This window comes from Babylonia areolata, chromosome 33, assembly GCF_041734735.1.
Source record: "Babylonia areolata isolate BAREFJ2019XMU chromosome 33, ASM4173473v1, whole genome shotgun sequence".
Lineage (NCBI taxonomy): Eukaryota > Metazoa > Mollusca > Gastropoda > Neogastropoda > Buccinidae > Babylonia > Babylonia areolata.
This window is the reverse complement of record NC_134908.1, coordinates 21,150,136-21,176,003: the sequence shown is the minus strand read 5'-3', so window position 1 is coordinate 21,176,003 and position 25,868 is coordinate 21,150,136. Positions and strand designations below refer to the sequence as shown.

The 25,868-nt window shown below is 45.4% G+C and overlaps 1 protein-coding gene across 2 annotated transcripts in view; it reads left to right on the top strand.

The window, feature by feature from the left end:
* Positions 1-25,545, top strand: part of LOC143276924 (protein tyrosine phosphatase type IVA 2-like) — a 59,396-nt gene extending 33,851 nt beyond the window's left edge. For both annotated transcript variants that reach the window (XM_076581594.1, XM_076581593.1), the window contains exons 2-7: positions 6,748-7,450; positions 10,769-10,954; positions 12,563-12,655; positions 15,106-15,236; positions 23,114-23,188; positions 24,974-25,545. In XM_076581594.1, coding sequence (XP_076437709.1) covers positions 10,853-10,954; positions 12,563-12,655; positions 15,106-15,236; positions 23,114-23,188; positions 24,974-25,085 — 513 coding nt within the window. In that variant the 5' untranslated portion in view covers positions 6,748-7,450; positions 10,769-10,852 and the 3' untranslated portion in view covers positions 25,086-25,545. The remainder of the gene's footprint in view (positions 1-6,747; positions 7,451-10,768; positions 10,955-12,562; positions 12,656-15,105; positions 15,237-23,113; positions 23,189-24,973) is intronic.
* Positions 25,546-25,868: the final 323 nt, after the last annotated feature.

The window sequence follows — 25,868 nt, the reverse complement described above, 5'->3', positions numbered from 1 at the left end:
TTTTATCGGTCACATTTAGCAGACATCGATTGTTTCGTGAAATACGAGACGGCGTATTACGAAGTAAGTAAGGTATAAGCAATATATTTAGACCCGTGTTAGATTTTCCAGAGACACTTTGCATCGGATTTATTGCTCATGAGTCAGATTCACAGATTCAGGGACTTGGAGAAAGAAGATGGGGGTGGTGGTGAGTACAAGTTCTGTTTGGGATTATCGTTGTTGCGCATACTTTGAGAGCATCCCACTTTCAGTTCGTTGGAACTTGGAAATATTTTAAAAAAAACCTTTTTCAATACAATATTTTCCGTCAGTCTTGATTTGATTTTGCGTTGAAAGTCAAACTCGGGCATTACAGATCCATTTCCACTAACTGGATCAATTCCAAGTTCTCAGACTAGAGTGTCAAAAGTGTGTGTTACATCTCTTCACAAAATCATACACTACTGCCAGACTTCCCTATAAATGGCCGCCATGTCCTTCCCACCTCAACCCGCCCCCCTCCATCCCCCCACTCCTCACCCCCATTTCTGCCACAGCAGTAACTCTCTCCTTCAGTTGGTTGAAAGATTCTTTTCATCAAAAAGTCTGTGATGGAACAGAAAGTGTCAGAGTCCATTCGTTCTGTCTTCTCTTGGGATTTTGGAGCATTGTTGCTGTGTATATTAAAAAAAAACCAAACATATATATATGCTGACCTTAAGTTACCCTTTAATGCAGGAATTTGGGAGAAGGTGAGTGGGTGATGGTTGAGAAGGAAGTCTTTGTGACATGTCTTTCACCCTTCCCTGCTCGTCTGTTTTTGTAGTGGTTGAGAAGGAAGTCTCTGTGACAGACCTTTCACCCTGTCCCTGTCTTCCAGCTTTACGTTCTGCAAAGTTTGAAAATGAAATGCAAATTGCAGATAGCTATTCTTTTTTTTCTTTTCTTTTTTTCTTTCCTTTTCTGTTTTCTTTTTATTATTATTTTTTTTAAAATCTTAAATAGAAGTGTTTCTGTTTTTCCTTCAAGTTTCAGAATGAGAGTGCAGTTTCTGGCTGTCCCAAGGTTGTAGTCCTGGGAGAATGATTACTGAGATTTTTTTTTTTTTTTTTTAACTGTGAAACAAAAAACAACAACAAAAAACAAACAAAAAAACCCATCAGTCAACTAGTAAGAAGTAATTAGTGTTAATTTAGATGCATATAAAAGTCAGGTTAGACTTTGGTCCGATTCACAGACCAGTTCTGAGTTTAGCTCTCAGACTATTATCAAATTCATTACGGACCAAGTATTGTTCTAATGTCAAGTGCATATGCTTTCGTAACCTGACAATTGAGCATATAATTTTTCACTGTAGCTTGATGAAGCCTTTTGTACACGAAAGTGTGTCTTCACAAGTGACTGAGAACGTTGATGTTTTTGACTTTATGCATTCATTATCAGTTGTTTTGCTTGTCAGTTTAACGACTTCTCTTTTATGAAGTCCTTTAAGTAATTTCCTGTAACTGTATTTAGAGGGGTTTTTTTTTCTTCCAGATTTCACCCACATTTTTACCCTCATTTGCCCAGTTTCCCCCAACCCTCCATTCATCCACATCTCCCACTCCTTCTAACCGATAATACTCAGATGTATTCATAAATACTTTAACAAAATGTCTTCAATCACCGATATATGTGACGGGACATTAAACAAAAATTCCTCCTCCTCATTATCCAACGAAGACATTTTCAGCAATGATGAAGACTGTCAGCACTCAGAAACATTTACAGTTTGTCAGCACATGCTTTCATTCATTTTTGCAAATCATTGCTTGTGCGTTGTGTTTCTCTGTATAAGGCTTATGTGATATTTATTTATGTGTGTTTTGCTGCCTGGTGTCGGTTTGCACTCATGTGTGGGTGTGTGCAGGTTCACTTAGCATGGCCCTTTTGATTCTTTTATGTATTCATATTTATAATTTGCGCTTATAGCTGTTAGAGGCGTTTGATTGGCTAAGAGCGGGCCAGACTAAGAGGGGCGTCTTTTCACTGTTAGCCGCGCGAAATTTGGCCAAACAGAGCAAACCATAGGCCTAGTTTGCATCAGTTTGACATGGTAAGTATATGTAAACACCAAACATGGAGTATAATACAAACTCCTCCTTTTGCCTTCCGTGTATCTTTCACTTTACTAATGTGTTATTTATTGCTTTCTTTTTTTTCTTTTTCTTTCTTTTTCTTTCTTTCTTTTAAAATTTTTTTTTTTAACCCATTCTGTATTAACTCTCTCCATACGAACGGCGAAAGAGATGACATTAACAGCGTTTCACCCCAATTACCACCATCAAAATATTACAAGTGGAAGGCTCTTACACTGAAGAGGTGAATGTTGACAAAGAATACCACATTTCTGACGATGGAAGCTAAAGGTTGGGTCATTCAGACCCCCAGTGGACATCCGTGGGGTCTGTGTAGAGGAGAAGAGAGGACTGGCCGTACTGAGTGAGTTAATGTTTTATGCAAATCTAGGGTAGGCTCTCAAGACCGGATGACCGCACTGGGTTTATCTTTGTCAGTTTATGGGAATGTAAGGCTTCTGCTTCTGTTTTTTTCTTTCCTTTTTTTTTTTTTTTTTTTTTTGAACAGCAGATCCGCCAGATGTAGTGTGGTGAATATGGATTAGTACACATGGCTTGACACCTCATTATTATGATTATTGTTGTTATTATTGATACTTTGGTAGTGTCTATTGTTGGTCAGAGACAAAACCCTCAACTCTGACTTTAAAGCACTTTACAAAAACTGAGTCATTCGCACAACAGGCAGCCTACAACCAGTACAAGGCTTGCAGTGTCCGCTGCTTTCCATCATGAGATGAGTAACAAAGTGATGTATTCTTTTTTTGTCTGGATTCTTGCATTGACTTTCCCCTGTTACTGCTTAGAGATTGAGAGGTAGAGGAACACTTCCTCCTACAGGTTCTATGATCGTGGATGCATAGAGAAGAAAGCCTCCTTCCTCAGAATCAAACGTTTGAAATGATTTGTGTACATTTTGAAATTATTTGTGTAAATTTCAGTGGTTTCACACCACCTTGCTCAGCAAAACTGATCCTTGAAACTGATAACCGAAACTTCCACGCCTGCTGCTAGAGTGACCCAGTAGGTGGCTGGCAAGCTGCATGCATGCACGCACCAGGAAGAACCGAGGAGCAAATATTTGTCGACTGACTGAGTGAAACCTGATTGATTCAACTTCAAGGATACAAAAACAGCACTCCCTCACAACTCCGTGTGCAGATAACCACAAATACATACGTACATGTGCGCGCACACACACACTTAGTTTACAAGTATCACATGCGCATGCACACACCATAAAGTTCAGTCTGTTATTTTCGTTGTGTTTATTTATTTTTATTTTTTTGTGGCACTAGCAGTATTTTCGCTTGCTTTTCTTTGTGTTGTTCCCGCTTGTGTTTATTTCATGACCTACAGTATCGACAGCTTTTCTGTAGTATCAGTATGTGTTCCGGTACCAGAAATAAGGCGGCTCATAAACCGGTGTGGCTTATGTATGTATAAAGTTCAATTTTTTTCCAAAATTTAGTGGGTGCGGCTTATAATACCAGTGCACTCAATAGACCGAACTTTACGGTACTTAATCTCACATACTTACATCTTTTGCTCAGTCCCCATCACACTTATCCTTGTACTAGATATAGTTTGTGAGTTAGATTTTGAGATTGTTTTGTTGTTGTTGTTATTGTTTAATATTGTTTTTATTTTTATTTACAGCTGTACTTTAAAAAAAATCTTTTGCCCTTGTGGTACATTTTTTCTTATGTAATGATTAAATTAGTGTGCGACTTACATTTGCTTCATAGATTATAATCACACTTCAACAGTGATTCGGATGATGATGATGAGAATAGTAAAAGTATATCACTATATGTGTATAAAAGTGTAGTGGTTTTAGATATCTCTAAATCAGAGTATCTAACAATGAATAACACATCATTCAGACACAAACCACACAAGAATACACACACACACACACACACACACACACACACACACACACACACTTGCATAGTTACAAGCACATGCATGAAAGACCTGGATGTAGATCCAGACAGTACAGATTGTGGAATGGATTGCTTCAGTTATGTAAGAGACTGCTTAAAAAGAAGTGTCCTTAGACCTGTTTGATGTAATGTGATTGGGGAACTAAACATTGTAGTCAATTCCCAGTAGTTGTTTTTTTGTTTTGTTTTGTTTTGTTTGTTTTCGGCTGAAGAACTGAAAGCTGCCCCAAAGAGGATGAAATTGAAAATCATCCACCAAGCCTGAGCGATGTAAATTGTTGTTTTGTATTGTATTGCTTTTTGTGTCGCAGCTGATTTCTTAGTGTGAAATTGGAGCTGTTCCCCCATGCTGGGAGAGTGTTGCTACAGTGTAGTGCCCCCCCCCCCCCTTTTTTTTTTTTTTTCCAGCAAATGTATTTACTATTACTTTCCCTGTGAAAGCGGATTTTTCTACAGAATTTTGCCAGGGACAACCCTTTTGTTTCCATGGGTTCTTTTACATGTGCTGATAGCATGCAGCAATAGAGACTTGAGTTTATCATCTCCTCTGAATGACTTGCATTCAGAGCACCCCTCTCAGGGTCTAGTGGAGGGGGAGAAACTTGTGCCAGCACTGACCCGTGTTGAATTTGAACCTCTGCGCTCAGATTCTGGTGCTTTCTAGGTGGATGCGTTACCACTGCTTGGTCACTGCTCCACTGTACTGTACACAGTGTTCTTTATGTTGACATTACAGCACACCTAGTGTGCTAGCTACCTTGATCTGATTCTAAATTCTCTGGATCTTTTGGCATATGTTCAGGTCTGTATCCCATAGTCTTGCTATTTTAAGATGATGCAGGGCTATTTTTGTTGTGGACTGTGAGGTCTTTCTATTTTGGGCAAGCAGTGGTTGTCGAGTCTGTTAATCCACTGACTTGAGTCAAGGGAAAGCTGAAATGTTGAATCCTTGGCTCTTGTGTTGTTCACTTGTGCTGCCTTACTTGGGATTTGAAGTTTTATTGAACCGTGTTTTCTCTTTTCAGACTGTGTCGACCTTTTGTCTCCCACAGCCTTGACATCGATTGAATCTTTGTTTTGAGTTTGTTTGTTTTTTCTCGTCATGTTCTGCGACTGGGGTGTCTCCTGTGTGTGTGCATCTCTTGCAGTGCTGACATTTGAGGTCTGAAACTGGAGGAGGAGGGAGCAAGGCTGGAGTGCAGTTGAGTTTTCTTACCGCTGAGCGTGTCACTGTGTGTGGACTGAGGTTGGTGTCTTGAGGGGAAGGTGATGGTGCTCCTGTCAAACATTCATTTTAACCATGGACTTTAACCCCTCTTTGATGGACCTTGATGAAAAAGAGATCAGTGTGGCATGTGCTTGAAGTTGAAGTGCAGTCACTACTTTGGCGTCATTGATTTTGCTGTTTTAACTCTCTCCATACGAACGGCGAAAGAGACGACGTTAACAGCGTTTCACCCCAATTACCATCATCAAAATATTGCAAGCGGAAGGCTCTTATACTGAAGAGGTGAATGTTGACAAAGATGCCACAATTCTGACGACGGAAGCTAAAGGTTGGGTCATTCAGACACCCACTGGACATCTGAGGGGTCTTTGTAGAGGAGAAGAGAGGACTGGCCGTACTGAGTGAGTTAACAAAAGTCATGTAGTTCCCAAGAGGAAGACGTCCCAGATACAGAGCGATGACTGACATCCTGACCTGTAACACTGTGTAACATCAGTGAGGCGACAGCCTTTCACTGAGCGCACTCAGCAGCAGCTGTCAAAGAGTTGAAATTGATCAACTTGACACCATAGTTGTTGACTTGTGTTAGGATTTTCATTCGAATATCCTGCTTTAGACTAGAAGAAGTAAAAAATGTTTCATTTTAAAGATTTTTTTTTTTTTTTTTACAATGTAATCCAGGATGGTAAATCAGTTATCAATGTAGGAGCTTAATCATCCCATAGGCATAACTTTGTTTGCTTTAATTAAAGTTGGATGATTGTGAGTGTGACAGAATGTCTGGGGGGTTTTCTTGACCAAGTGTATGAGAAAAGTTTATTCAGGAACCTAAAGCAGTTTAATTTAAGCCGATCTCTTATATAAATTTGCTAATACTTATACTAGAATGCTGGTTTCTCTCTCTCACTCTCTCTCTCTGTGTTTCAGTTTTATGGGTACAGGAAAGAAGTTATTAAACATGTTTGATCCAGTCAAGGAGAGAAGTTCTTAAACGTGTTCGAGCCAGTCTCATGTATGGAGCTGAAAACTGCTTTGCAGAAAAGATCCCAAACCTGTTTGAGAGCTTCAGACTGCTTCCGTTGTCAGATACTAAACTAAAAAAGTAAAATGCTGTTATTGTTGTTGTTTTTTTATTGTGTTCTCGTTCTCTCTCTAGCTCTCTCTTTTTGTAAATCCCCCCCCCCCCTCCCCCGAGTGCATGAGTGTGTATGTAGTTTTGTTTGTGGTCTGTGGATTATATCTTCATTCCCCCCCCTTTTTTTTTTCTCGATTTTATTACTTTGATTTTTGCTTATGCTTGATATTTGCGTTTTTGTTTCATTTCGTTTCCTTTCTCTTTCTCTCTGTCCCCACTCTCTTGTCTGTCTGTTTTACAGTTACAGTTTTGTGTATGGAACTGCAGACTGGTTCTGTTGTCAGTACTAAACTAACATGCTGGTTTTGCCTCTCTCTCTCTCTCTCTCTGTTATAGTTTTGTGGAGAACTGGGCCACACCTTTATGGAGTTTGTAACCAACAGTGGAGACTACTGCCAAGCCCAACACGTGTAATGCGCCCAGCTGTGGACGGCTCGGTCTCCTCTCGCCGAGTCCCTGCGTTGTCGCCCTTCTCCTCATCTTCGTCGTCGTCGTCGTCGTCGTCTTCGGTGCTTTCTTCGTCGGGTCCTCTGGCTGAGCCAGTGCTCTCTTCCTGGGTGACGACTGTCATGCCCGTCGTGTGAGCTTCCAGGGCTGTTCTTCGCCTCCGTGAGAGTTGTGGCCCTTTTTTGTTGTGCGTCGGTGGTTGGGGTGACATGCGTCAGCAGCAGATTTTGAAGAGGAAATAATTTTGTTTTTTCGGTTCCCGGTTTGATTTGTTTTGGGGTTTTTTGGGTGGTTGACTGGTGTACTGTGAGTCGGTGTTACTGGCAGCAGTCTTCCGTTCTTTAAAGTGAGTGAGCTGAAACGTTTTGTGCCCACTGAAGAAGAAGTGTTGGGCTGTGAAAAAAAACACACCCTGAAACTGAAAACCTGAGACTCTCTGATTTTTTTGGTTTTTTTCGGCAACCAAGAAAGGAAGAAAAGAAAAAACAACAACAACCCAATATACCTGAAGTGAAGAAAAAAAAAACCCAAGGTGTTTGAAATTCGTTGTCAGGTGGTGTTCTCCTCATCGCTTTGTGTTCAGATTTCTCAGGTGAGTCCAGAGGAGGGGGGTGGGTACTTGTGGGGGATGCTGGGTGTGGGTGTGTGTGTGTGATATGTATTACAAGCGTGTGTGAGTGTGTGTGACAGAAGATGTACTCATGTGTGGGTGTGTATGTATGTCTGTATGTGTTTTTTTTTCTCTGCATGTATGTATACACTATTTGAGTTCCTGTTTATTCATTAATCGTCTAAAACAATAAGTGTTGTTGAAGCAGAGATACATCATTACATCAATACATGTTACAATACTACTACTACTTTGTTTGGGGGGCTGCAACTCCCACATTCACTCGTATATACATGAGTGGGCTTTTACATGTATGACCGTTTTTACCCCACCATGTAGGCAGCCATACTCCACTTTCAGGGATGTGCATGCTGGGTATGTTCTTGTTTCCATAACCCACCGAACGCTGACATGGGTTACAGGATCTTTAACGTGCACATTTGATCATCTGCGTGTGTATACATACGAAGGGGGTTCAGGTATATGCATGTCTGCACATATGTTGACCTGGGAGATTGGAAAAATCTCCACCCTTTACCCACCAGGCGCCGTTACTGAGATTCGAACCTGGGACTCTCAGGTTGAAAGTCCAATGCTTTAACCACTCAGCTACGCTGTTACAATACAGTTACTATCCATGGGGACAGGTTGAGCTGTGAACTTTGTTGGTCGAGGGCTTGATCCATGTATCAGTGTCTAGCGGGTCAAGGGAGTAGATTTTTCCCAATCTCCCAGGTCAGCCGATGTGCAGACCTGCTAGTGCCTAAACCACCTTCGTGTGTATACTGTTCACACATGCAGAAGATCAAATAATAAAGATGTATGTTTAAAATCCAATAACCTGTAAAGTATTTGGTGGATTATAGAAAAACAACAACAAAACATTCATATATATACAGCTTGCACACCTGTGAAAATGAGGTATGGCTGCCAACATCCTCACTACATAACAGGTGGAAACGGTCTTACATGTAAAAGCCCACTTGTAGAAGTAGATAGTGTGAACATAGGCTAATTTTGCAGCCCACCAGGAATGTAGGGAAAAAAAAACAAACAAAAAAAAAAAGAAAAGAAACAATTACAGGACACACCCAAGTTTGATTTTTTTTTTTTAGTTTGAGAGTCTTAGCCTTGTAGTTTAACTGCATGAAAAATGGAGGGTGGACCTCTCCAAAGCACTGAAGAGTCATTTTGACGTTATTGGATTATTGGACTTTGCCAAAGCTCGTTGCTTGTGATGGGGGGAGGGAAGGGGGTGGGTGGGGGATTGGGGGTGGGGATACTGCTCTTCAAGTTTAACTGAGGAATGTTGCTTTGTTGTTGTTAAATTGACGGGCGCAGTAGCCGAGTGGTTAAAGCATTGGACTGTCAATCTGAGGGTCCCGGGTTTGATCACGGTGACGGCGCCTGGTGGGTGAAGGTGTGGAGATTTTTCCGATCTCCCAGGTCAACATATGTGCAGACCTGCTAGTGCCTGAACCCCCTTCGTGTGTATATATGTGAGCAGAAGATCCAATACGCACGTTAAAGATCCTGTAATCCATGTCAGCGTTCGGTGGGTTATGGAAATGAGAACATACCCAGCATGCACACCCCCGAAAACGGAGTATGGCTGCCTACATGACAGGGTAAAAACGGTCATACACATAAAAGCCCACTCATGTGCATACAAGTGAACGTGGGAGTTGCAGCCCACGAACGCAGAAGAAGAAGTTGTTAAATTTTATTGTATGTTGATAAAAGTGCAAAAGTAAACTGCAGAGTAAAATCATTCTGATGCTCTTAGATACGTTGACCGAGAGAGGGACCTTCTAAACAAAAGCGTTTGTAGAACTTTTGGAAGAGTTGGATGAGGAATACATTATGAATTTGATACATGATAGATATACATTTGTAGTGACTGTAGTTCTGCATACTGAGTTACTACAAAGCGGTGAACACTGACACAGTAACAGGCTCAGTTACCCTTCTCTTCTTCTTCTTCTTCTTCTTCTGCGTTCGTGGGCTGCAACTCCCACGTTCACTCGCATGTACACGAGTGGGCTTTTACGTGCATGACCGTTTTTTTACCCCGCCATGTAGGCAGCCATACTCCGTTTTTGGGGGTGTGCATGCTGGGTATGTTCTTGTTTCCATAACCCACCGAACGCTGACATGGATTACAGGATCTTTAACGTGCGCATTTGATCTTCTGCATGCATTTACACACGAAGGGGGTTCAGGCACTAAGCAGGTCTGCACATATGTTGACCTGGAAGATTGTAAAAATCTCCACCCTTTACCCACCAGGCACCGTCACCGTGATTCGAACCCAGGACCCTCAGATTGAAAGTCCAATGCTTTAACCACTCGGCTATTGCGCCCGTCAGATACCCTCCTCATCCCGTGTGACCCAAATCTGATGACTGCAGGTTTAGGGTGTATTTGTTGACTGGCTTTTATGCTTCATGGAGCTGTTTGAATAGAAATTTGATAATGTGGGTCAGTGGAATAGTCACGGAGTCGGTCAGGCCAGAAGTTAGCGGTATATGTATGTCTTTTTACAGGTCACAGGGGCTGACTTTGCTATCAGAGTGGTGCTCACAAGCAGTCTCTCGCACACATGTATTTAATACACTTGCACACATGCATGCTCACATGTGGAAACACACATGCATATACTTAAATATATACACATACTGTTGTGCTCAAAAGGCACATTTGGTAACTAATAAAAAATAAAAAAAATCATCGGTTTTATGCTGCATTTGTTTTTACAAGTAGGTTAGGGTGAGGTTAGAGTTAGAATCAAGATTGGATTAAATTCTGTTACATAATGCTGCAAAAAGTAAAAATTTTGTGACAGTTTCCAAAATTTAAGAGAACTGAGGAGTGTGTACAGAGTTTAGGTTTGGTTCAGGACCAGTTTGTCATGTGACAGGATTTAGAAGCCATGAAAACAATGGGTCAGGAAAAATTCCCCCTCCTCCTTCTAGGGGGTGTTTTCTGAAATTTTTTTTTATTTTTTTAAATTTTTTTTTTACTTCCAAGTCAAAATGTAACAACTAACATACTACTTTTGTGTTAATTAAATCACCCCATATTTAGGAATAGAGAATGAATATTTTCAAACTGATTACAGTATGGGTAGTTGCTGAATATATTGTCCACTTTTTGTTCAGACTTGTAAAAACAAATTATTGTTTATTTATTTGTTTATTTAGTTTTATTACCACTGAAGATACAGTTGTTTGCCTATTATTATTCATTTATTGTTATCATTATCATTTATCTTTTATGTTTTTTTTATGCTAATTTCAGTCGACGTAGCAGCCTTGTGGCTCATCCCGCTTTGAAAACGCAAAGTCTACAGAAAATACTCATCGAAGATTCGAACCTCTCACCATGAAGGCGCGGCGCCCAGAACCGGCGGAGATAGAGTACAGGAACATGAGGTTCCTGATCACTGACCGCCCCACTGACCACACTCTGGACAAGTACATCGAGGTGGGGACATTTGGGTTTGTTGTGTTTAAACAGATTTATTTCGTAACAAGGGCTGTTGACTATGAGTTCATAGATTTCAAACACATTTTGGAACCATGGCTGACAAACTGTCTGTCCTGTCTAATTCCGCCGGTGTACTGTGGTTAGTGTGACTAACAAATTTATTGCTGGTCATGACTTCTACTTTTCGTTTTTGGCTGTTGTCACAGACAGTGGAAGAAAATAGGACTTCACCAAGTAAGAGAGTCGTGGGGAAACTACTCTGAGCTACCTGTGAATGCATTGTTTGAGAATTCATTTGAAATTATGGTCACTGCAGTACAATATAATGAAATGCAGTGCAGTGCAATACAGTACAATACAGAATTTGGTGAATATTGATAGTGGAATTATTTTTCTTAGTTGTGTATTCATTTGTTTTATTTCTTCACTTACTTAATAACTGTTTATGAATAACTTAAGTTATTTGAAACAAATGATAATATGGTTCATCAGCTGTCATGTTGAAATTGAAGTGCAGCGTGTGAGCACAGTATAAGCTTTAACTCACTCAGTACGGCCAGTCCTCTCTTCTCCTCTACACAGACCCCTCGGATGTCCAGTGGGTGTCTGAATGACCCAACCTTTAGCTTCTGTCATCAGAATTGTGGTATTCTTTGTCAACATTCACCTCTTCAGTATAAGAACCTTCCGCTTCCAATATTTTGATGATGGTAATTGGGGTGAAACGCTGTTAACGTCGTCTCTTTCGCCGTTCGTATGCAGAGAGTTAAGCTTGTTGATGCTCTTTTGTCTTTGTTTGCAATTTAATCGTGTGTACTGTTGAACAGTTAAAGATTATGTAAACCACAATACAGTACAGTACAGTACAGTACAATACAGTACAATAAAGTACAGTACCATGAGTACGATACAGTACAGTATAATACAATACAGTACTGTACAGTACAGTACAATACAGTACAGTGTAGTACAGTACAGTACAGTCTGGTGGAGTGATGGCCTAGTACAGTCTGGTGGAGTGATGGCCTAGAGGTAACACGTCCGCCTAGGAAGCGAGAGAATCTGAGCGCGCTGGTTCGAATCATGGCTCAGCCGCCAATAATTTTCTCCCCCTCCACTAGACCTTGAGTGGTGGTCTGGACGCTAGTCATTCGGATGAGACGATAAACCGAGGTCCCGTGTGCAGCATGCATTTAGTGCACGTAAAAGAACCCACGGCAACAAAAGGGTTGTTCCTGGCAGAATTCTGTAGAAAAATCCACTTTGATAGGAAAAACAAAATGCATGCAGGAAAAAATATGAAAAAAAAAAAGGGTGGCGCTGTAGTGTAGCGACGCGCTCTCCCTGGGGAGAGCAGCCCGAAGTTCACACAGAGCAATCTGTTGTGATAAAAAAACAAACAAATATAAATACAATACAGTACAGTGCAATACAGTATGATACAATACAGTACAATAAAGTACAGTACAGTGCAATACAATACAGTATAGTACAGTACAGTGCTACAATACAATACAGTATAGTGCAGTACAGTACAGTATGGTACAATACAATACTGTACAGTACAATGCAGTACAGTACAATAATAAAGATGTTGTGTTTCAGGAGCTGCAGAAGCATGGTGCCAAGAATGTGGTACGTGTGTGTGACCCTACCTACAGCACTGAGAGGCTGGAGAGTGAGGGCATTAACGTGCTGGTGAGTGTCCATACGTGTCTGTCTGTCTGTGTCTGTCTGTGTGACCCCACCACCTACAGCACTGAGAGGCTGGAGAGTGAGGGCATTAACGTGCTGGTGAGTGTGCATACGTGTCTGTCTGTGTGTGTCTGTTGTCTGTCTGTGTGACCCCACCACCTACAGTACTGAGAGACTGGAGAGTGAGGGCATTAACGTGCTGGTGAGTGTCCATACGTGTCTGTCTGTCTGTGTCTGTTGTCTGTCTGTGTGACCCCACCACCTACAGTACTGAGAGACTGGAGAGTGAGGGCATTAACGTGCTGGTGAGTGTCCATACGTGTCTGTCTGTCTGTGTCTGTCTGTTGTCTGTCTGTCTGACCCCATCTACAGCACTGAGAGACTGGAGAGTGGGGGCATTAACGTGCTGGTGAGTGTCCATACGTGTCTGTCTGTGTCTTTCTGTTTGTCTGTCTGTCTGACCCCATCTACAGTACTGAGAGACTGGAGAGTGAGGGCATTAACGTGCTGGTGAGTGTCCATATGTGTCTGTCTGTCTGTCTGTGTCTGTCTGTTGTCTGTCTGTGTGACCCCACCACCTACAGTACTGAGAGACTGGAGAGTGAGGGCATTAACGTGCTGGTGAATGTCCATATGTGTCTGTCTGTTGTCTGTCTGTGTGACCCCAAGGTTCGTAGGGTCCTTTCAAGTCCTTTCAAGTCCTTAGGAATTGGATTTTGGTCAAAAGGCCTTTTAAGTGCTTTGATTCAGCAAGTTGGTCCTTTTAAATCATCGGGAGGTCCTTTTAATTTTTGAAAGGTACTGTTAAGTCCTGTTTTATGAAGAGAAAGAGACTTGAGAACGAAACTGAAACACCTTCGACACCAAAACCGCAAGTTGCAAAGCGCGTTGAAAGATGCCGACGCGATCGTCTGAAACTCAGTACTTACTGTAGGAGGATACAGCCTATAGGCCTAGGCCCTAACAGTAGTGCGCTTTCTGCTCGGTGGCAGACACGAAGCGTGGTACAGTGGCTGTGAGTCACGCCTACTGCTGCTGCTTTGCTTAGGCCTAGCCTACAGTGACGTGAATTGCAAAGACTAAATATGACAGTCAAATGGGATTAGCTGTTCTTCCGTTTATGAGAGGTAAGTGTCTGCTGTTCTGCATGTCAAATAGATTGGGGTGTACTGTAAAGTCATGTCGGCAAAGGTCCTTTTAAACTGATTTGAGGTCCTTATAAAGTCCTTTAAAGGTCCTTTTTTGGCTTCATGCCCACCACCTGGGAACCCTGGACCCCATCTACAGCACTGAGAGACTGGGGAGGGAGGGCATTAACGTGCTGGTGAGTGTCCATATGTGTGTCTGTTGTCTGTCTGTGTGACCCCATCTACAGTACTGAGAGACTGGAGAGTGAGGGCATTAACGTGCTGGTGAGTGTCCATACGTGTCTGTGTGTTGTCTGTCTGTGTGACCCCATCTACAGTACTGAGAGACTGGGGAGTGAGGGCATTAACGTGCTGGTGAGTGTCCATACGTGTCTGTGTGTTGTCTGTCTGTGTGACCCCATCTACAGTACTGAGAGACTGGGGAGGGAGGGCATTAACGTGCTGGTGAGTATCCATACGTGTCTGTCTGTCTGTGTCTGTCTGTTGTCTGTCTGTGTGACCCCACCACCTACAGTACTGAGAGACTGGAGAGTGAGGGCATTAACGTGCTGGTGAGTGTCCATACGTGTCTGTCTGTCTGTGTCTGTCTGTGTGACCCCACCACCTACAGTACTGAGAGACTGGAGAGTGAGGGCATTAACGTGCTGGTGAGTGTCCATACGTGTCTGTCTGTCTGTCTGTCTGTCTGTTGTCTGTCTGTGTGACCCCACCTACAGTACTGAGAGACTGGAGAGTGAGGGCATTAACGTGCTGGTGAGTGTCCATACGTGTCTGTCTGTCTGTTGTCTGTCTGTGTGACCCCACCTACAGCACTGAGAGACTGGAGAGTGAGGGCATTAATGTGCTGGTGAGTGTCCATACGTGTCTGTCTGTCTGTGTGACCCCACCACTTACAGTACTGAGAGACTGGAGAGTGAGGGCATTAACGTGCTGGTGAGTGTCCATACGACGGGCACAACAGCCGAGTGGTGGAAGCGATTGACTTGAAGTTTTGGGGGTCCTGGGTTTAGATCCCACTGATGGCGGCAGGTGGGTGAAGGGTGAAGACCTTTTCTCATCTCCCAGGTCAACAGATGTGCAGACCTGCTAGTGCTAGTGGCCTGAACCCCCTTTGTGTGTATACACATGCATAAGATTATTTAACAGTGTGTGTGATGTTGTGACAAGAGACACTGTGTGGTGTGTGTGTCACAGGACTGGCAGTTTGACGATGGCAGCCCCCCGCCCAATGAGGTGGTGAACAACTGGTTCAACCTGCTGTGTGTGATGTCATGACAAGAGACACTGTGTGTGTGTGTGTCACAGGACTGGCAGTTTGACGATGGCAGCCCCCCGCCCAATGAGGTGGTGAACAACTGGTTCAACCTGCTGAAGACACGCTTCAAGGAGGAACCGGGGTGCTGTGTGGCCGTTCACTGCGTGGCCGGTTTGGGCAGGTGAGGGTCTGTCTGTCCGTCTGTCTGTCTGTGGGTGGTGTGTGCGGAGATGCCACCTGTTAGGATTTCGTCGTCTTTTGTTACGCTCCATTGCAGTTTTGTTCTGACGTTACGGCCCGTATCAAAATTGTTCTGACAAGTTCATTTTCAGGTACATTGCACAGGTCACATGCTTTCCTGTCGTGCCATTACCCAGACGCTCTTGACCTGTCGATCACGAGGCCAAGGCAGTCACTGCTAACCTTGGTCTCCAGTGATGATGCTCGGCTAATCGCATGTGTGCTTACAGTGAAACAGCATTGAGTGGACCAGTTAGCTTAACCGTTTGCCCGAATAAGAGAAAGAACGTAGCTGAGTCAAGTTGTGTCTTGGTTAAGCAGCGTCTGTGCCTGGTGGGTTAACTCACTCGGGACGACAAAGTTTTCTCCCTTGCTTTTCCCCACAGACGGCCCATTTGTAAGGGTTTGGAAAAAAATTACAAAAAATACAGAGTAAGAAAATGAAACTTTCAGAACTGGTTTATTACGTGTTGAGCTATTACATATATGTATATAAAAAATTCAAATTTCTCATCTTAATTTTACAGTTTTGCCATATATAGAAAATACTGCCAATTTTTCACCCCGAATCACCATACCCATGCTCGCTTTCTGCATTAAATTCGCTTTCTTCTTCATCTTCGTTTGCCAACACAGTGTCCGTGAAAGTGTTAGCTCCATTCCCGCTTCTCGCCCTTTCTCCCATGTTTGACTGGAAAATGAGGCTGGGCATCCAGCCGTTCGGATGAGATGATAAACTGAGGTCCCATGTGCGGCATGCACTTGACGCACTGAATGGAAAAAGATCCTATGGCAATAAAAGTGTTGTCCTCTGTGGCGAAATTCTTTAGAAGAAATCTATTCAGATAGGTTCACAAATGTACACTCCATCTCGCTCACTACGATGGGCTTTGGATCCACTCTGTTTACGCATACCCAGATTCAAACACTCGACTGTTGGCCGCCGTTCTTTCTCTTGTTTCTGGACCTTGCGATTGGAATGAACTTCCTCTTTCGCTTCGTCAAGTCTCCACACTCAGCTCTTTCAAGTCTGGCCTTAAAACCCACCTCTTCCCAAAATAGCTTCCCTTGCCTGCCCCTTCCTTGTCTTTAGTTTCTACAGCTTTAGAGTTATGCATGCGTGTGAATGACTTGTGCGAAAGCGCTTTGATTTGTCTCTGCACAAGATCCAGCGCTGTATGAAAGCCATTATTATTATTATTACGTATGCATGCACTCAAGGGCGTTGAGTTATGCTTCTGTCAGGCCTCTGCGGGTGTGGTTTAGCGAAAATGGATTTGTCTGAGCCCAGTGTGATTCATCCTTTGGAAACTGGAATGGTCTGTGGGGGTGTGGGTGGTATACGTGTGTGTGTGCGACATGAGGGTGTGGGGATGGTTTTGCTGGGAAGACAGGCTTCATTAAGAAGGCAGGTGGGGTTTTGGTTGGATGGAAGACCGGTTTGAAGAATAAGCCAGGTGGGGTTTTGGTTGGACGGAAGACTGGTTTGAATAAGAAGCCAGGTGGGGTTTTGGTTGGATGGAAGACAGGCTTCATTAAGAAGGCAGGTGGGGTTTTGGTTGGATGGAAGACCGGTTTGAAGAATAAGCCAGGTGGGGTTTTGGTTGGACGGAAGACTGGTTTGAATAAGAAGCCAGGTGGGGTTTTGGTTGGACGGAAGACAGACTTCAGGGAGAAGCCAGGTGGGGTTTTGGTTGGACGGAAGACAGACTTCAGGGAGTAGCCAGGTGGGTTTTTGGTTGGACGGAAGACAGACTTCAGGGAGAAGCCAGGTGGGGTTTTGGTTGGACGGAAGCAGGCTTCAATAAGGTGGGGTTTTGGTTGGACGGAAGCAGGCTTCAGTAAGGTGGGGTTTTGGTTGGACGGAAGCAGGCTTCAATAAGGTGGGGTTTTGGTTGGATGGAAGCAGGCTTCAATAAGGTGGGGTTTTGGTTGGACGGAAGCAGGCTTCAATAAGGTGGGGTTTTGGTTGGATGGAAGCAGGCTTCAATAAGGTGGGGTTTTGGTTGGATGGAAGCAGGCTTCAATAAGGTGGGGTTTTGGTTGGATGGAAGACAGGCTTCAATAAGGTGGGGTTTTGGTTGGATGGAAGCAGGCTTCAATTAGGTGGGGTTTTGGTTGGATGGAAGCAGGCTTCAATAAGGTGGGGTTTTGGTTGGATGGAAGACAGGCTTCAATAAGGTGGGGTTTTGGTTGGACGGAAGACCGGCTTCAATTAGGTGGGGTTTTGGTTGGACGGAAGCAGGCTTCAATAAGGTGGGGTTTTGGTTGGATGGAAGCAGGCTTCAGTAAGGTGGGGTTTTGGTTGGATGGAAGACAGGCTTCAATAAGGTGGGGTTTTGGTTGGATGGAAGCAGGCTTCAATTAGGTGGGGTTTTGGTTGGATGGAAGACAGGCTTCAGTAAGGTGGGGTTTTGGTTGGATGGAAGCAGGCTTCAATTAGGTGGGGTTTTGGTTGGATGGAAGCAGGCTTCAATTAGGTGGGGTTTTGGTTGGATGGAAGACAGGCTTCAATAAGGTGGGGTTTTGGTTGGACGGAAGACAGGCTTCAGTGAGAAGCCAGGTGGGGTTTTGGTTGGACGGAAGACCGGTTTCAATAAGAAACCAGGTGGGGTTTTGGTTGGACGGAAGACAGGCTTCAATAAGAAGCCAGGTGGGGTTTTGGTTGGACGGAAGACAGGCTTCAGTGAGAAGCCAGGTGGGGTTTTGGTTGGACGGAAGACAGGCTTCAATAAGAAGCCAGGTGGGGTTTTGGTTGGACGGAAGACCGGTTTCAATAAGAAACCAGGTGGGGTTTTGGTTGGACGGAAGACAGGCTTCAGTGAGAAGCCAGGTGGGGTTTTGGTTGGACGGAAGACAGGCTTCAATAAGAAGCCAGGTGGGGTTTTGGTTGGACGGAAGACAGGCTTCAATAAGAAGCCAGGTGGGGTTTTGGTTGGACGGAAGACAGGCTTCAATAAGAAGCCAGGTGGGGTTTTGGTTGGACGGAAGACCGGCTTCAATAAGAAACCAGGTGGGGTTTTGGTTGGACGGAAGACAGGCTTCAGTGAGAAGCCAGGTGGGGTTTTGGTTGGACCGAAGACCGGTTTGAATAAGAAGCCAGGTGGGGTTTTGGTTGGATGGAAGACCGGCTTCAGGGAGAAGCCAGGTGGGGTTTTGGTTGGATGGAAGACCGGCTTCAGGGAGAAGCCAGGTGGGGTTTTGGTTAGACGGAAGACCGGCTTCAGGGAGAAGCCAGGTGGGGTTTTGGTTGGACGGAAGACAGGCTTCAATAAGAAGCCAGGTGGGGTTTTGGTTGGACGGAAGACCGGCTTCAGGGAGAAGCCAGGTGGGGTTTTGGTTGGACGGAAGACCGGCTTCAATAAGAAGCCAGGTGGGGTTTTGGTTGGATGGAAGACCGGCTTCAGGGAGAAGCCAGGTGGGGTTTTGGTTGGACGGAAGACCGGCTTCAATAAGAAGCCAGGTGGGGTTTTGGTTGGACGGAAGACAGGCTTCAGTGAGAAACCAGGTGGGGTTTTGGTTGGACGGAAGACAGGCTTCAGTGAGAAGCCAGGTGGGGTTTTGGTTGGACGGAAGACAGGCTTCAGTGAGAAACCAGGTGGGGTTTTGGTTGGATGGAAGACCGGCTTCAGGAAGAAGCCAGGTGGGGTTTTGGTTGGATGGAAGACAGGCTTCAGTGAGAAGCCAGGTGGGGTTTTGGTTGGATGGAAGACCGGTTTCAGTGAGAAGCCAGGTGGGGTTTTGGCTGGACGGAAGACAGGCTTCAGTGAGAAACCAGGTGGGGTTTTGGTTGGATGGAAGACCGGCTTCAGTGAGAAGCCAGGTGGGGTTTTGGTTGGATGGAAGACAGGCTTCAGTGAGAAGCCAGGTGGGGTTTTGGTTGGACGGAAGACCGGTTTCAATGAGAAGCCAGGTGGGGTTTTGGCTGGACGGAAGACCGGTTTCAATGAGAAGCCAGGTGGGGTTTTGGCTGGACGGACGACCGGTTTCAATGAGAAGCCAGGTGGGGTTTTGGCTGGACGGAAGACAGGCTTCAGTGAGAAACCAGGTGGGGTTTTGGTTGGATGGAAGACAGGCTTCAGTGAGAAACCAGGTGGGGTTTTGGTTGGACGGAAGACCGGTTTCAATGAGAAGCCAGGTGGGGTTTTGGTTGGACGGAAGACAGGCTTCAGTGAGAAACCAGGTGGGGTTTTGGTTGGACGGAAGACAGGCTTCAGTGAGAAGCCAGGTGGGGTTTTGGTTGGACAGAAGACAGGCTTCAGTGAGAAACCAGGTGGGGTTTTGGCTGGACGGAAGACCGGTTTCAATGAGAAGCCAGGTGGGGTTTTGGTTGGATGGAAGACGGGTTTAAATAAGAAGCCAGGTGGGGTTTTGGTTGGATGGAAGACCGGTTTCAATAAGAAGCCAGGTTGGGTTTTGGTTGGATGGAAGACGGGTTTAAATAAGAAGCCAGGTGGGGTTTTGGTTGGAAAGTCACTCTGTTTGGTGTGTGTGGGTGGCTGTGTGTCTGTGTCATTGTGGGGGTGGAGGGGGGCTTGTATGTGTGAGCTTTTTAGATGGTTTGTCTGTCTGTCAGTGTGCATGTGGGTTGTCAGTGTGTGTGGAGGGGGAAGGGGGATGGCTGGCTTGTACAGGTGGTTTGTTGGTCAGTCAGTCTGTGGGTTGTCAGTGTGTGTGGAGGGGGGTGGGGGAAGGGGGATGGCTGGCTTGTACAGGTGGTTGGTTGGTCAGTCAGTCTGTGGGTTGTCAGTGTGTGGATGGGGTGGGAGTGGAGGGGGGGCGGGGGGTGGGGGGACAACTGGCTTGTACAGGTGGTTGGTTGGTTGGTCAGTCTGTGGGTTGTCAGTGTGTGGATGGGGTGGGAGTGGAGGGGGGGCGGGGTGGGGGGACAACTGGCTTGTACAGGTGGTTGGTTGGTCAGTCTGTGGGTTGTCAGTGTGTGGATGGGGTGGGAGTGGAGGGGGGGGGCGGGGGGACAACTGGCTTGTACAGGTGGTTGGTTGGTCAGTCTGTCGGTGTGTCTGTGGGTTGTCAGTGTGTGTGGATGGGGGGAGGAGGGTGGGGGTGGGGTGTGTGTGTGCTAAAGACATGGCTTCAAGGAAGAGTGACTGCTGTGTGGTCGTGCAGTGTGACTGGCTTGAGCAGGTGAATGCTCGTTGGAGTGTGTGTGGGGGGGGGGGAGGGGGGGGGGATGGTACATGCTGAAGACTCACTTTGAGGAGCAGCTGGGCTGCTGTGCAGGCTGGATTGGGCAGATGAGGTTTAGTCAATCATTCTGTTGTGTGCCTGTTGGTGCGTCTGTGGGTTGTCTGTGTGCCTGTGTGGGTCCCAGCTTCTGTGTGGCAGAAGAACGAGGAATGTATACATGTGTGTGACGACGTCATTCGCTCAGTTTCCCCGCCCCCCCATCAGGTCACACACCACCTGGTTCTGTTGTTGGGACTCCTCATCAGCTACGTCAGCGACACCAGCTTGGTGACGTCAAGGGCAGGGCAACGCTCTGAGAAAGCGGGACAGGGGAGGGAAGCGTGTGACAGGGGAGGGAAGCGTGTGATCCCCACTGTCGTGTTGGGACGGTGTCAGGGTTGAGGAAGCCGTGTTCACTGGTGTGGAAGGGGGTTGGTATGGGGGGTGTCGTCTGGCAGACAGGGGTGTTGCGTCACCAGTCTCTAGGGGTGGGATGGGATGTTTGGGGGAGGGTTGGGGGGGGGGAGGGTGATGGTTTCACCCTCTGTCTAGTGCTGACTGCTCTGATAGGTTCACAGATAGCACATAGTGTCCATGCACTCCGGGCCTGACTGAGCACGTAGGGTTATGGCTGCTGGTCAGGTTCCTGCCTTGCTAGCTAGCAGATGTGGTTTGTGTAGCTTGTATGGATTTGTCCAAACACGGTGACAACACACCTTTGAGAAGCAAGCTGAAGGGCAGATACCTGACTCTGAAGACAGCTTTCCGATCAGGGTGTCAGCCACTACTTTGTATTTTGTATTTTTGTATTTCTTTTTATTACAACAGATTTCTCTGTGTGAAATTCGGGCTGCTCTCCCCAGGGGAGTATGGCTGCCTACATGGCGGGGTAAAAACGGTCATGCACGTAAAAGCCCACTCGTATACATGCGAGTGAACGTGGGAGTTGCAGCCCATGAATGAAGAAGAAGAAGAAGAAGAACCCATGAAAGTGGACTCGCTTCCTGGTCATGTGCATTGACGACAAGGCCACATTTCTCCATGGAGTAAAAATCCTTGTCCGTAGAAGCGACTCAGACCTGGGGATGTACACTCATGTGAATGACCATTAGCCAAGTAGACATAAGGACGGACGGACGGACTGACTGACTGACTGACCTGTGACCCCATTGACCCCATGGTCTGTTGCACTTGACCTGTGTACAGGTGTGTGTCGGGTGTAAATCCTTTCATCACGCTTGACTTTTCTCTCTCTTCATGTCACTTTGTTGTCCCGTGCGGGGTTTGTTTTTTTTTTGGGGGGGGGGGGGGGGTTCTTGCTGGTTGGGCGTTGGCCACAAAAGCGTTGGGAGGGGGTGGGGGGATGTGCAGGTGTTTAGAGGATTACTCCATACCCTTCATGGCTGGGACAAAACGATGCATGCACACGCATGGACACACACACACAGTTGTTACACTCTGAATCATAATGTAATAGTATCTTACCCACATGTTTTTCTTTTTACATAATAATTGATGTGTGCATGGTGATAAGTGAAGGGTGTGTCAGTTTTTTTTGTTTTTGTTTTTTGTTGTTGTTTTTTGCTGACGGGCATTTTATTTGAAGTGAGCCTAAAGAAAATTTTCTGTTTTTGGTTGAAGCAGATAATAAAGTATTTTGAATTGAATTGAATGGAAAGAAAGGAAAAGAAGGAATAAGAAGATTAAAAAAAAGAGGTCTGAGAAGACGACGAAAGGAAGTGTGGTGTTGTGTGGGTGTGAGAGGGCAGGTGATGTGAGTTGTGGAGGTAGTGGTGTCTGCGAAGCTTTGCTGCTTTGGCTGGGTGTTGGGGGATTGAGTGGGTGGGTTGGGGTGTGTGTGTGTGTGGTGTGTGGTTCTGTGTGTGTGTGTGTGTGAGAGAGAGAGAGACTGTGTGTGTATGTTTGTGTGTGTGTGACTGTGTGTGTATGTGTGTGTGTGGTGTGTGGTTCTCTGTGTGTGTGTGTGTGTGTGTGTGGTTCTGTGTATGTGTGTGTGTGTGTGTGACTGTGTGTGTGTGTGTGGTTCTGTGTGTGTGTGGTTCTGTGTGTGTGTGTGTGTGTGACTATGTGTGTGTGTGTGTGTGTGTGTGGTTCTCTGTGTGTGTGTGTGTGTGAGAATGTGTGTGTGTGTGACTCTGTGTGTGTGTGTGTGACTCTGTGTGCATGTGTGTGTGTGTGTGTGGTTCTGTTTGTGTTTGTGTGTGTGTGACTGTGTGTGTATGTCTGTCTCTGCATGACTCTGTTGTGTGTGATTGTGTGTCTCTGCATGTGTGTGTGTGTGACTGTGTGTGTAAGTCTGTGTGTTTGTGTGTGACCGTATATCATTGTATGTCTGTGTGTGTGTATGTATGTTATATATATATATATATATATACACATGACTAATTATATGAATGTCTCTTTGTGTGACTGTGTGTGTGTGTGTTGGTGTGTGACTGATTATCTGTGTGTGTGTGTGACTGTATGTATGTGACTGTGAGGAAAAAGATAAGACAGCTTTGTTTCTGACATGAGTAGGAACCCTGATGATTGTCTGCCCTTTAATCACTGGGACATACGTCCCTGTGGTCAGCTTCAGACCTGTAGAAGACGGTGATGCAATGCTTTCAGGGCGCCAGTGCTGGTGGCCATTGCGCTGATGGAGGCTGGCATGAAGTATGAAGACGCTGTGGAACTCATCAGACAGTGAGTGCTGTTTCCTGTTGATTAGTAATAATAGTTTGGGAGATACACGTGTGTGTGTGTGTGTGTGTGTGTGTGTTGTCCGGAACCACAACCACACAGCTCCAGAATATGCGCACGCACATATGTGTGTGTGTAAATAAATAATGTAATTTAAACAAAAAAACTAATAGAATTGTTTCCTAACAGTGGAAAAAATGAAATGAATGAATGAATAAATAGATACAAGTGTAAATAAGGTAATATGCTGTCTTTGAATAGGTTTTATGCTTTTGTGTGTTAAATCGTTATTGTTCTTTCTTTTGAAAATAATTAAATGTGTGTGTGTATGTGTTTAACGGTTACTGTAAGGTGCTTTGAACTCTCTCTTTGGGAGGAAGGCACTCAACGAGTATTTTATTATTATTGTTTTTATGGACATTCTGGGAAATCACGGGACAACAAAGTGATGGCCCAGAGGTACCGTGTCCGCCTAGGAAGCGAGAGAATCTGGGCGTGCTGATTCGAATCACGGCTCAGCCGCCGATATTTTCTCCCCCTTCCACTAGACCTTAAGTGGTGGTCTGGATGCTAGTCATTTGGATGAGACGATAAACCGAGGTCCCATGTGCAGCATGCACTTAGCGCACGTAAAATAACCCACGGCAACAAAAGGGTTGTTCCTGGCAAAATTCTGCAGAAAAATCCACTTCCAATAGGAAAAAGAAATAAAACTGCATGCAGGAAAAAATACAAAAAAAATGGGTGGCGCTGTAGTGTAGCGACGCGCCTCTCCCTGGGGAGAGCAGCCCGAATTTCACACAGAGAAATCTGTTGTGATAAAAAGAAATACAAATACAAAAATAAAATATAAATAAATGAATATATGAATAGATATCAATCAAAATGGGTGAATCGGAGACGTGTAGTTGTGGTTCTAAATAGATGTCTTTTTGTGGCAACAACATGCTTAGTCCTTTAAAGATAGAGGCGAATATAACATAGAGGCTAAAGCCAACAAGCTAAAACCACAAGTGAGAAGATAACCAGTTGAGAAAGGAATCTGAACGAGTCCACTGCAGTACAGAAATACCTGTACTCCGCCCAAGGGAAGCAGCTGTATGTTAGGGGGAAAATATTTTCTGGAGGTAGGTTTGTCAGATCTCAGTGGTATGTGTGTGCGTGTGCGTGCGTGCGTGCGACGCGTGCAACAGCCAAAGCAGGATCAGAATATTGAACAGATGCAGGTTAACAGTTGGTGAAAAATCTATTTTGGGGGCTGGACAAATGGATTTCATCTATACAGAACCGTGTGCTTTATCAAGTAAGTTTTTCTTTGATGAACAACAATGATGATGTTGGGGGTAAAATGATGATGATAAAAAGGAAAGGTGTTTGGTTCTCTCTCTGTTGGCAGAATGGTTAAGACCCTAACAGTTTCCTTGAGGGACTGTGTTCGAATCCCTATCTCACCCTTTCTCCCAAATTTGACGAAAAAAAATCAAACTGAGCATCCAGACATTGGGATTTGATAATAAACTGAGGTCCTGTGTGCAGCTTGGACTTGGCTCACTGAATGAAAAAAAAGAACCCATGGCGACATAAATACTGTCTTCTGACAAAATTCTGTGGAAGAAATCCTTAGGCATGCATTCAAGGCATTGGATGTTGGTGCTACTGGTTAGGCATTTACCTAGCGTATGAGTTGAAGTGTGTACATGTATATGGATGTACCGGTAACTGAATGCAGTGCTGCCTCCTTGAGAGACTGAGAAGGGAATGTGTTTCTGTGTGTGTGTTTTGATGCAGAAAGCGACGGGGTGCCATCAACACCAAGCAGTTGTCCTACCTTCAGCACTACCGACCCAAGTCCCGTCTCCGTCACACCCGCAACGGGCACTCGCAGTGCCTCATCCTGTGAGAGAGACACCCCCCCCCTCCCCCTCCCCCCCCCACGCACATACCCCACCTCCTCCTCTACCCCTCACCTCTTGTTGTTGCCATGGTAGCAGCGACGGGGTGCCATCAACACCAAGCAGTTGTCCTACCTTCAGCACTACCGACCCAAGTCCCGTCTCCGCCACACCCGCAACGGCCACTCGCAGTGCCTCATCCTGTGAGAGAGACACACCCCCCCCCCCCTGCCCTCCCCCCACACACACCCCACCTCCTCCTCTACCCCTCACCTCTTGTTGTTGCCATGGTAGCAGCGACGGGGTGCCATCAACACCAAGCAGTTGTCCTACCTTCAGCACTACCGACCCTAGTCCCGTCTCCGCCACACCCGCAACGGCCACTCGCAGTGCCTCATCCTGTGAGAGAGACACCCCCCAACACCTCACCCCCCCCCCACACACACACATACCCCACCTCCTCCTCTACCCCCTCACCTCTTGTTGTTGCCATGGTAGCAGCTGATCCCTCCCCCCCACACCCCCCCCGCCCCACCCTGATTTTCCTGCCTACCTACCTACCTCCTCCCTTTCTACGTCCAGTCCCCTCTCTCCTGGCTGACCGACTTCCTTGTCTACGCTGTCTCTGGTTGGTTGGTGTGGATGGATGGCAGTGTTTTTGTCTTTGTCTCTGCTTGCTGTTACCTTTTGTGTCATAGGTACGGAGTGTTGGGAAGGTGTTTTTTTTTTAGTGGGGTGGGGTTTTAGTTGGGGGTTTTTTTTGGGGGGGTGGGGGTTTTTTGGGGGAAGGT